The sequence below is a fragment of the Papaver somniferum genome, chromosome 2 (genome assembly GCF_003573695.1).
Source record: "Papaver somniferum cultivar HN1 chromosome 2, ASM357369v1, whole genome shotgun sequence".
NCBI lineage: Eukaryota > Viridiplantae > Streptophyta > Magnoliopsida > Ranunculales > Papaveraceae > Papaver > Papaver somniferum.
The window spans coordinates 102,682,519-102,693,884 of NC_039359.1; the positions used below are offsets into that span (position 1 = coordinate 102,682,519).

The following is an 11,366-nucleotide window of genomic DNA, read 5'->3' on the forward strand; positions in this document are numbered from 1 at the left end:
TTGACACAAGTTTATTGGATCAACTTCCGTTGTTGACAGTAACAACAAAACTGTGAATTCCAGTTATGGGTCAACTTTGGTTGTTGACACCAGTTTTGTAGTGTCAACTTGGGTTGTTAACACTATAATAGGGTAACAACGAGGTTCTGGATTCCGAATATGTTAATATGCAGTCATCTTTTCTATTGACACTAAAAAAGATAAAAAAAAATTACATGGTCCTATTTGTACTGTAAGGTATCCCCATCGGCTATAACAAACCTTTCAAATATCAACATTTCAATCATAAATTCACCCACTCATGCTAGAAAATAGTAATAACATGTCATTATTTAACATGTTCCAGACCAAGTCGGTCACGAAATGCATTTTCTGAATATAACTGTTCTGCAAAATAACTTGGTCTTGTTGGTTTTCTCATCTATTCTTCTTAATCTGTTTTCAAACAAGAAAAGTATTTAGCATTCCAAATCAAAGAGAGAATGTAATTTCCATTCACAAAATGCATTTTTTTATTTGATAGTCATTCATAAATTTACTCACCTATGTCCATTATCTCTGACCCTCCTCTTCATTAAATTGCTATAGCAGTACATGCCTGAAAGTTAATACTAATATTAATACATTTTCTTGATGATATACTAACAATGAATAGTTTCCAAATATATTTTTTCCCAGCAGCGCAGTTCATTTTTATTTCAATCACATTCAACAGTAAAAAGTAACAAAATTAACATGGAATTGATCTAAAATTATTAACAGTATCAAAAAACAAATCGATTTCACAACAAAAAACAAAATCGGTGAATCTAACAAATTAGATACGAAATCAAGTTTTAATCTAACAGGAAACGATTATAAATTAAACATGCATCTTCTTTTCATTTTCATAAATGAAGGACTGATTTCAACATCGAACTCTAAGAAATCAAAATCAAACATGCATAATCTAATTTGAAACAAAATTATTAGTAAATATGTGTTTACCTTGTTTAAAATCAATTTTTTTCAACTTCTTCAACATCACCATAGTTTGATTTTATGAACCCTAATTATTTGCTCCGTTTTTGATGTTTCTCGGTTGATTTTGGTCTTCTCAAACTTCTAATGATCAGTTTTAACAAGTGATAGTTTGATCAATTTGATTCAGTTTTTTTGGATCAATTTTTTGATTCAATTTCTTCGATGTGGTGAGATAGAAAGAAGAGAAGAAACAGAATGAGCGGCCAGAAAAATGAACATGTCTGCAACAGTAAAATTGTGTAAGGGTAATTTTGTAATCTAATATTTCGGGAATTCTAGTTTCTGAAAGATAGGAGTATATATATTGTGTGGAAGGGTATTTTTAAAGGGTTGTATCTATAGGGGTATTTAATTAATCTACCCTTAAACTTTCGGGTAATTTGAGCAGAAAATAGAAGAATCCTGTCCATGAAAAACATTAACAAGAAAAGAAGCAATGTTTACATTCATAATTTCACCAGGCTAAAAAAAGGAAATTAACACATATTGGTTACATTAAATACACGCATCTCATATCTCACTTTCTCAGAGAAGCCATTGCCAAATTCCTTAAGAGTTTATACAAATAGCCGCTACCATAAAATCCCTAGAGACGAAAAATTGAGCAACTAGACTTTAAACAATCTCTGTTTAACATGATACAATTCATAGCTTCACTGCATTCACAAGCTCGGCTCTTACAAAGACCAAATCAAGTAATTACCAAACACTGATGCTGTTGATCTCTGGCCTTCTATGTTGTTACTCATAGCTGAACTTGTGTAGATGTTAGTTTTCTTTATCTGGGTGGTTGTACACTTGGACTCCCCACTTAACACTTTTACAAAGACTAGATGTGATCAGATCACTCGCTCTTTACGCTTTCACTACAAATGAATTGATTTTCAATCGACTACAAATACCATTACAAAAGAATATATATTAAGTGAAAGAGTGAAGTGAGTTTTTTGCTGGTCATTGTTCCATGTAAAGATTATCTGGAGCAACCCCGCACTTTCACCAAGACTGCAGTACCACCTGATTGTCATAATAAGAGCACACAATTTTAGCTTTTTCAGATAACATAACGCAAAACATGAAAATGTTAAAGAGGTAAAACACTCCTCAGTCTGCTACGGACATGGAGATCACGGTCTTGAACAAATAAAAACATAGAATGGTTTAACCATTCTATGATTAAGTCTATATCTGGTGCATGCGATATCAGCTATTGGGATTGAATAACTTGACATGGAAAAGAGATGGGATTGTTCTGGAGGAGAATAATCTACTCATCAGGTACACATCTTGAATACATAAAGGAACTACGAAGCTGCTAGCTCATACATAATAACTGGACGTGGATTATAGGGAAAAATGCTGAGCTCATAACTGATTATTGACCGGCTTCGGATTTTACGCCTTGAAGACACCCTGTTTTAAAAACCATACACTCATCCAAGAAACTACAGTATTATAAATCTGTTAAGACCGCAAGAAAACTTTAAATTCCTGAAAACAGTGGACAAACAAACGAATCTCCTTATGCTTGTGACTTTTAATTAGTTTCTACCCACCCATATACACATACAGATTTATAGTTCTCTCAAATCATATTATTATCCTGAGTTGACTTTAGCTACTGCAGTCTTAAAGCCATGTTAGATGCCACAGTCCTGATTAGTCTGTGGTAGCTTAGGCATCCCAAAACTAAGGTTTCAATCGCCCATAGAATCTCAACTGCTGGGAAAAAGATAAAAAAATGTAGTTCCAAGATAAGAATTAGTTGTACCTCTTCCCTTGAGAGCTAAGGAGATGGGCTCTCATCATCAGAACTAGAATCATCCATTCTCCGTCCCACGATTGCAGGAAAAAGGCGCTGACGTATATCTGGTGAAGCTGGTGGGTGGAGATCTGTAGGAGGAGCACTTGGAGACTCCTTAATTTTTGACGTTGTTGCAGGAGTTTTAATCGATTGTCTGACTTCATTGCAAACCTTGTCTAAAATGATAAGGAAATCCCTAACGATAACAAACAAATGCAACGCCTCATCCTTCGCTGCATTCCCATGGAAATAATCTCCTGTGCTCTTCACTAAATCTGATATCCTCTTCTCTTCCTCGAGTAAACATGTTATATCAGCCTCAGCACGCTCAACGAAACTTTTGAGTGTTCGATGGAATCCACTATCTTCCTCTAGATCCTTCATTTCTCTGTTCAGAAATTCTTTGCTCTTCACCAATGATTGGCCCAGTTTCGCCACCGTACTTTTTAAACCGTCGCCATCCACCACTGATGCCTTTCTTACGTTTTCGAGCTCACCACTCAAGCCTGAAACCACCTGAAGACCTAGACTGCGGAAGTCATCTTCTGCTTCATTGGGAGCATCCTCAACAAGGTCCTCTGATTTCACACTGCAAACGCTCAGGTTCTCTCTGGCATTGCGGGCTGCCCGTAGGCCTTCGGACCTGATTATCTCTTGAACAACAAAATGCAGAAGCGTTGTCTTGCCATCTGCACCTTTCACATCAGATAACTTCAAGAGAGTGTCAAGCTTGAATGCCTGTGCACCACCACGGTATGTACCCACATTCATGCGGTTACCGGTTTTCAAAACAGCCTCTAAGAGTTTCAGGAAAAGTCGATTGTTCCTAACTTCCTTGCAAGCCACCTGCCACATCAGGAAGAAAGGCCAAAGTATATAAGCCCTAATTGGGAATTGAAGTCAAAGACAATGGACAAAAAAATGAGACTTGACGATCATATCATAGAACGCAAGTTTTCCCCTTTATGATGAGAGAATTCTCTTGTCTAGCTAAACAGGGAACGCTCTCATCAATAGGAGAAAGGTGCAAATATCTGAAGAAGGATAGCACCCAATAACCCAATTGATAATTTCCAATAGCTTCTCTTCTACGTTTATCACTGGTGGGATAAACTAATATTTGTATCACAGATGACAAAACATACCGCATTCAGTAAAACACATTAAATGAGACGAAATCCAACTATAATAAGAAGTCTTACCTCTAAAGTTGCTAATGACTCTTTGATACCAGGCAACTCTTCTTGAAGAGAGTTCATCAAAAGAAGTGAATCCATACGTTTAAAAGCAAAAGGGACGCCAATCAAAACTTTAAGGAAACGTTCCGCCGGACCTAGTGTCGAAAGTTCACCATTATATAGTCTTAGCTTCAACTCTTCATCCGCAGTCGGTGCCATCTTCAGTAAAGTTCGAAGGAGCTCAGAAGGTAGCTCAGTCCCTGGTTAAATTAACACTGTAAGAAAATATTGATGAAAATAAGAAAATACAAAAACTAAGCGGGAAGCTATCCCGTAAAAGCGGCTTCTTTACCGTTAGATCTTGCTAAAACCAGATCTAACAGCCTTGAACCCTTTAGGGGAAGTGGTGGGTCCTTTCCTGAAAACGGTGGGTCCTTTCCTGAAAGTGATGGGTCCTTTCCTGAATGTGAATCTAACCATTGATTTGATTATCCAACGGTAAAAAATCCGCTTTTGCGGGAAGCCATCCCCCAAAGTCCTGGGATAGCATTTGTCTATGCTGAAATGATACCTAACATCATTTTCCGTGATGTGTGTTTGATGTTTGTGAAGGGAGAAAGCATATGTCAGGCTGGCTGCCACTCGGAACTGTGAGTTACGAGTAAAACTTCAAATAAGGTCAATGCTCAACATACGTTTAGTGACAAATTGATTGTATATTTCTTATTAACAACTAAGCATAAAATAAAACATTTGTAATTCAGAACCATCACCTACATTGTAACCCTCAGGCTCAGGCTCCAATAGGAATTTAATTTAGGATAGAATGACAAAAGTTGAGGAATAGATGATGTGGTATTATCATGTAAACGCAATTTGCCTTGTGACCACAGAAATTATTCAATAATGACGTAATAATGATGAATGTCATTTGATTAGTTCTTTCAATCTTCTGCACTCATGTCTCCAATACGTTAACTTTCTAGTAGGTATTGAATTGCATATTCTAATCGGTCTTACATCAGTTGAAAATTCTCGTCATTATTGCTAATATGCTAGTAGTTGGTCTCAGAGTAGGAATTTGAAAGATCACAATCTCCGTCCGACTGACAGGTAGTGCATATAACGAATTTTAAAAGTAAAGAGAGATTTCATGTCACACCTGAAATGAGTTGTGGTCATTTAGTGCATGACTAGATTTTATGGAATACTTAGAGCATGATGTCACGGCGTATGCAGGTGTACACGCGAATCGAACTACTGTATGTATTTTTCTTAAGTTCTAGATTTCCTTGATTTATTCCATGCTTCAACTCGGTCTTGAGAAGTTTTTACGAAGTCTAAACTAGGCTTGAGGAAAATATGGCTAACGATTTGACTGGGTGCAGCTTCATGGTTAGAACTGAAAAAGCTTAATAAAGATCTAGGTGCCAAGAGCGAAACAAATAAACAAATAAGAAGTGAAGCTAACAACAAAGACAAAGAAGAAAAGCCACCTTCTTGAAGTGCATCAACGACTTCCTCAGTTGTTAGATTCAGAGCCCGCAGAAGAATTGATAGATTTTGTGCCTTCTTGGGATCAATAAGCTTGATGAAATGAGAAGCAGGATCTTGAGGTGTCCACTCTTTTTTGTTGTCTGTTTTGTTTTTGTCAGGAGCGGCATAACCAAAAAGATTTTCAATCATCTCCTCATCGCACCTGTAAAAATCCAATTAACGTAGCTTAAGGGAATGACCTAATGTGCTTGTATATATATGTAATATAATGGGACTGATATAAAGCCTTACTGGAACGAGCCAGATTTTATCTGATGCCAAACCATCGAATGATCAGGGTTTGCCATAAGTTTGTCCCAGAAAAATGGCTTCAGCTTAGTTTTTGGGGCATCACCATCACCTTCTGCATCGGGTCCATCACCAGAAGCAGAATTTCCTGCAGCAGCTAAACTCCCTTTTTGTTTTGTACTAGATTGTTTATTACGAGGTGGAAGCATTGCAACTTTGGGAGGTGGTGGTGGGCGAGCACGAGGTGGTGGGGGTGGGGGTGGTCCAGGAGGAGGTGGAGGTCCTGGAGGAGGTGGAGCAGCCCTGCCAGGGGGAGGTGGCAATGCTGCAGAATCATTGCTTGCCAAGGAAACTCCTGATGGATTTTGGATTGGCAGGCCTTGAACCTCATCAACGTTATCTGAGTTTTTCATACCAGGCTTCTGTGCAGAGTCTGAGATATACAAAATTGAAGGCAAATAAAGACCACGATGACATTAACTATTGAGATAGAAAAAAAATAAGTTAGTATAATACATACCACCAGAGGAATTATTATTTAAGATCAGAAGGGGCTTATCATCTTTCTGTAGATATCTCGAATCAGTCTTCTTTCTACACATAAAAAAACAAAAACATAGCAATGCAGCCAAAACAAAGGTCCCTGCAACAGCTAAACCAACACCTAAAGAAACTTCTTTTTGCTTGCTTTGCTTCTTTGGTGGAGGATCTGAAGTAATTTGTGGGCTTGCAGCAATTGACGATTGAGTATCTGAATCAAAGTTTGGTGGAAAAAACGGTTTTGCTGGACCCTTGGCAGGGGATTTTGTAGGACTATCGGCTGTTTCCCGAGGAGATAGTTTCGGAGCATCACTAGATGGTGTAACTGCAACAGCAGGAGCAGGAGAAATAGTTGATGGTATGCCTTCATCAACCAACTTAACATCTAGAAATTTTGCAAAAGCAGGAGTAAGAACGGGCATAGGTGCACGAGCAGGAGAAGCATAAGGAGTTGGTACTGGATCTTCAAGTCCCTCGACATTCAGAAATGTTGTTGCTTGATTAGGAGCAGGAGCTAGGGTTGTTGCTTGATCAGGAGCAGGAGCTAGGGTTGTGGCAGAAGAAGGCGAAGGCGAAGGAGCTGGTGATAGGTCTTGAAACAACTTAACACCTAGAGACCGCCGTGAAGTAACACGCCGCCCAAACTGGGAACCAGAATTTTTGGAGTACAAGTTCTTAGAGATACCCACTTCTTCAGAAACTCGAAATGGAATGTTATGCAATTCTAAGCAATGAAAAAGAGTTTTCTTCATTTGGAGAGGCAAGACACTGATAGCTTTCCGCAGGTTCAATTTCGCTGCTGACCAAGCAACTGAGTTGGTATCCTTGGAGGTAATGGACATTTCCTCCGGAAAATACAAATCAAACGTTTCAACACTTTCTTTAATCCGCATTAAATCGAACCTGCACTTAGTCCATAAGTGCTCAACCTGAAGTCAGAAAACAAATAAATTTATCAATCAAGAAAGAAGAAAAGAAACTGCAGTTCTAATAGAACACCAGAAGAGCTTTGTCGATAAGTTTGCGACAATGAGAACCTCTAAAAATATGAAGGATTTGGAATACTAATTTAAAGTTATATATATGATTATGCAAATGTATCTAAATAGTTACACTAGATTTCCTTGACACCTCAAGCAAATGGATGTTTTTAGTTTTTCTCTCAATAAGCTGTCAAACATCAGAGTTCAAAAAAGGCACAAGCTCTAATGAAAGGTTAGTAAAGTCAACTAATTCTATAAGTACAATTGAAAAATGCGGCTCGCAATATTGAAGACGCTGGGTTGATCAATGCTAAAACAGTTGTTATCTTCCTCTCGTTTGGTGATAAGTTTGTACCTAAAATGCTGATCCAGAGGTATGTCCTGGTCAAACGATGAATATACGGGTGTTGAGTTCTTATAGCATGTTAGACTGGTTTGGCCAAGACGCCAAGTAATGGATGAAACCATGCACTTGTAACTGAACAGCAGTAATTGATCCAATTAGACATACAGATATATTTTGCTTAGGAAATGAATTCCGCATTTGATTTTAGCTGTTGAAGCCGTGTCGTAAACACGGAGAGAGGCAGAGGCCGACCAGGACTGATATGGGAGGAAGCAGTGAAAAGAGACCCAAAAGAAATGTAGTGCGTCCAAAGAGCTGGCATCGGACAGAAATGCGTGGAAGTTAGCAATCCACGTACCAGAACCATGACCTAGGGGATCAAGGATGTAGTGCCTAGGACTTTGACCCCTAAGACCTATTAGAATATAATTACTACCTGGATTTACTAGCATTATTAGCAGCATTACTGTTGTCCTCTTTTACTACTTTTTTCTATGTTTCTGGATTTTGTGACTTCGACATGGGTTTCATTTCTAGACTACCCCAACTTGATTGGGACTAAAAGCTTGGTTGTTGTTATTGTATTTCAGCTGTTGGTTTCACGAAAATACACTGATTCCCTTGTAACTCAAGATTGTTAGCTTCGTTTGTCACTTGGACATCAATACTGCCCTCGAACCTTCTACGGAAAGCATGTTTAGAGACCTATTTTCTGTACTTTACATTCAGAAAGCGCAAGATAGTGCAATGAAAACAAAGCATTTCACCCTGAAACTTAAACCATCTCTCTCGACAATGGCTAGTTTTCTTCCTCATTTCAGTATAAAACCCATTTAGGTGATATAAAAACAAGCCACCCCAGCCTAGATTTTTTTTTTTTGAACAGAATCAACAAATTTTTTCTATCGTCAAATTCTAATCTAATTGATCAAAGAACACAACCACATGTTTCAAAAATTGAAATGAATAACAAGACAAAAAAGAAATTTCCATACCATGGTATCGTCAATCTCCATATAAGCAGCAGGGTCCATATAGAATTTCTCCATATTTCTGTCTCTTCCATTGACAAGAGTGCAATACAATATTAAAAGAGCAAGAAGAACACAACTTACTCGTCTTATATCCATCAAAACTTCTCATCTCATCAATAACTCAACCTTATTAACAGTTTCGGTTGTCATTCAATCAATCTTTCTCAGCTAATAATCAACCTTAAAAATTCCCTCAAAATGAAATTCAATTCAACAACCAAAAATTATTATCTCTTCAAACCCCTTACAATCCAATGAATCTCTTCAAAACCCTTCTGAGAATACCAACATAAACCCAGATTGAATGTTTTGGCAAAATTCAGAAATTCTTTTCCAAATTAATTTTAATGAATGATAAATTAATATAAGCAAAAAGTCTGTTTTTCTTGACAATAATTAAGAAAGAATTAAAACCGTAAAACAGGACCGATAATGGATTCCAGAAGGGTTGGGGGGACGGCTACGTGACCTGGTAAAAGGGCTTTTGTCGAAATCTGAATTAGTTTTTCTGCGAAGATTGTCGTGAAGAAGAACCAGCTCTGCCCAAAAAGAAAAACAATTTTCTTTTTGGGACTTTTATTTAAAAAGTATCATGTTTTATTTAATAATTATTCTGCAGAAAAAATGTAAAAAATTCTTACGCGGCAAGAGAATAAATTAGCTATGAATAATTTTGATAAAACACATACTATCCTGTCCTTTGATATATGAACTAAATCATCTTGAGGTATGAGATTATGAGTAAAAGTCAGCTAACAAACAACATTTGTTCCGTTAAAGAAGTATCTGTATGTGAGGGTTTGAAGTTATATATTCTTTGTTAATTCTGTCTGTCATGTGTTTTTAACTACTACTGTTTTAGATTTTTTTGGAGTTGATGAGAGAAGGAAGGAAATGCCCGAGTTGGTAAATCCATCAGGGAGTTTTTTTTCTTTTCCCCTTTGGCCTTTGCCTTTTATTTGTTAGGAAAGTAGAGAAACTTGACAGCTTTTGACCTATAGCATTACTATGTATCAACCAGGCCTTCCACCTGGTTTGGAGGCCGGTTCCTAAGGCCGTAGCTTGCACTCACCAGTCACCATGGAGCTGGCAAACCAGCCTGGCTAAGGCCGGTTTTTGTGGAGTAGCTAATTCACTCATATGTCATGCCAGTTGGCTAGGCAAACTGGTCGCGCTATTATGGGAATATCGATAAGCGATCGAGTCTCTATTTAACGATCGAGGCTATACCGCGTCTCGATCGCTAGCGATCCAGTCTCAACCGTTGGCGGTATAGTCTCGATCGTTCACGGTCGGTGCTCTATCGTGTATAAATAACACCATTCTCTTCAGTTTTCATTCACACAAATTTCTTCATCTCTTTTCTATAGAGAAAACCAAAGCGATCTTTTACTTTTAGTTTGCTTGAAAATGAGTACCAAAACAAATAGACAAAGAAAAAGACAAAGAAAAAGACAAAGAAAAATTGACTATCATGTGATGGCGCCTGGGTCCAGGTTAAAGAAAAAGAGTTTGCAAATATTAGGCAACTAGTGGTCCTGGTGTATTACCTACGCATATATCTAGCCATTCCGAGCGAGTTGGATTGCCTAAACTAAGAGGTGGGTGGTCTGAGATAACCGAAGTGTTTGGGCTCCTTCTTGAAGCTGTTCAACACTCCTGGCGGAGATATTTTTGGCAGCGTTTATATTTATGCAAGGCAAAACCCACATGACTCAAGTTGTGCGAGTTATAGTAGAACGTTGGTGGAGCACAACAAATACGTTCTTTTTCAAGGATTTCGAGTGTGGTAAGTTCTATTTTTTCAATTAAATTGTTAGTTTCATTAATATTCAATTTTTTGTTTTAGATACAGACGTTAATTATGACCATGTTGTTTCTAGGCTTGTTTGAGCAATGCCATGTTGAACCCACATGCATTGGTATGTCAAGTATGTTATCATATGTTAGATGTCAAAATTATTTCTTGACTTGTAGTCTACTAAAATCAGCTTCATGCTAGATTAAATTTCGGTAGTAAAGTTACAGGGATTTACTCGAGTTACCGTTGAACAGTAAAGATTGGTGAACACATGAAGACATTACTGAAAAACTTCATCAAAGGTTACAAACGAAGCTTGATTTTCTTTTTGGACTCTTTTATTTTTATCTATTTATCAATCGTAAAAAATTCAAAAGGTTTTAGTATTGAATGATATACAAAGAAGGTTTTTGTCATGCATTAGCAAATGGCTAAGTCCAGTGAGATTTCGAAACGCTTGTTAAGATTCGAAATTAGAATCAAAAGAAAAAAATCTAGTGATTATGAAGGTTTAGGTTCGCAGACCAAATTTTTGAGTTTGCGAACCTACTCTTTGAGTTTGCAAGCCTAAGTCAAGTAGATTTTTATACTTAATACTTTTTTCTTACTTGGTTTTTAAACTTACTCACCTGATTTCGCGAACCTAAGTTAAAGAAAAAATTTGCTATAGATTTTTTCTCACTTGATGAGTTTGCAAACCTAATTTAAGAGATTTTCTCCAGGATACTTTTTATTCTCTAGGTTAGCAAACCTAAAGTGTAATCCGACCAAGACTTGTTTTTTGTAATTTTTGCACTTACGTTCTATGTTTCAAGGAAATTTTCTTACACGTTTTTGGTTGTCCTCATTGGTGTAATCCAAGCAGTGAAAAC

At 37.3% G+C, this 11,366-nt stretch overlaps 1 protein-coding gene and 1 long non-coding RNA gene across 2 annotated transcripts; both read right to left on the bottom strand.

Annotated features, from left to right (window-relative positions):
* Positions 1 to 213: 213 nt before the first annotated feature.
* On the bottom strand, positions 214 to 1,200 carry LOC113353770. The gene is made up of 3 exons (XR_003361515.1): positions 988 to 1,200; positions 544 to 598; positions 214 to 435 (listed from the first exon to the last, which is right to left on the bottom strand). It is a non-coding gene; the product is annotated as an uncharacterized LOC113353770 (long non-coding RNA).
* A 228-nt stretch (positions 1,201 to 1,428) lies between these two features.
* On the bottom strand, positions 1,429 to 9,604 carry LOC113348617 (formin-like protein 3). Its single transcript, XM_026592461.1, has 7 exons — positions 8,655 to 9,604; positions 6,311 to 7,259; positions 5,794 to 6,223; positions 5,502 to 5,704; positions 4,030 to 4,265; positions 2,795 to 3,673; positions 1,429 to 2,040 (listed from the first exon to the last, which is right to left on the bottom strand). Exons 1-6 carry the CDS (start codon positions 8,787 to 8,789, stop codon positions 2,810 to 2,812), a joined length of 2,817 nt encoding a protein of 938 aa, XP_026448246.1. The 5' UTR covers positions 8,790 to 9,604; the 3' UTR covers positions 1,429 to 2,040; positions 2,795 to 2,809.
* Positions 9,605 to 11,366: the final 1,762 nt, after the last annotated feature.

Bases quoted from the DNA above. Each gene is read 5' to 3' on its own strand.
- LOC113348617 (XM_026592461.1), bottom strand. From the start codon at position 8,789: ATGGATATAAGACGAGTAAGTTGTGTTCTTCTTGCTCTTTTAATATTG. The intron at 6,224-6,310 runs GTATGTATTATA...TGTATATCTCAG, and splicing joins AAATAATAATTCCTCTGGTG to ACTCTGCACAGAAGCCTGGT. The intron at 5,705-5,793 runs GTAAGGCTTTAT...GGATTTTTACAG, and splicing joins ATAAAATCTGGCTCGTTCCA to GTGCGATGAGGAGATGATTG.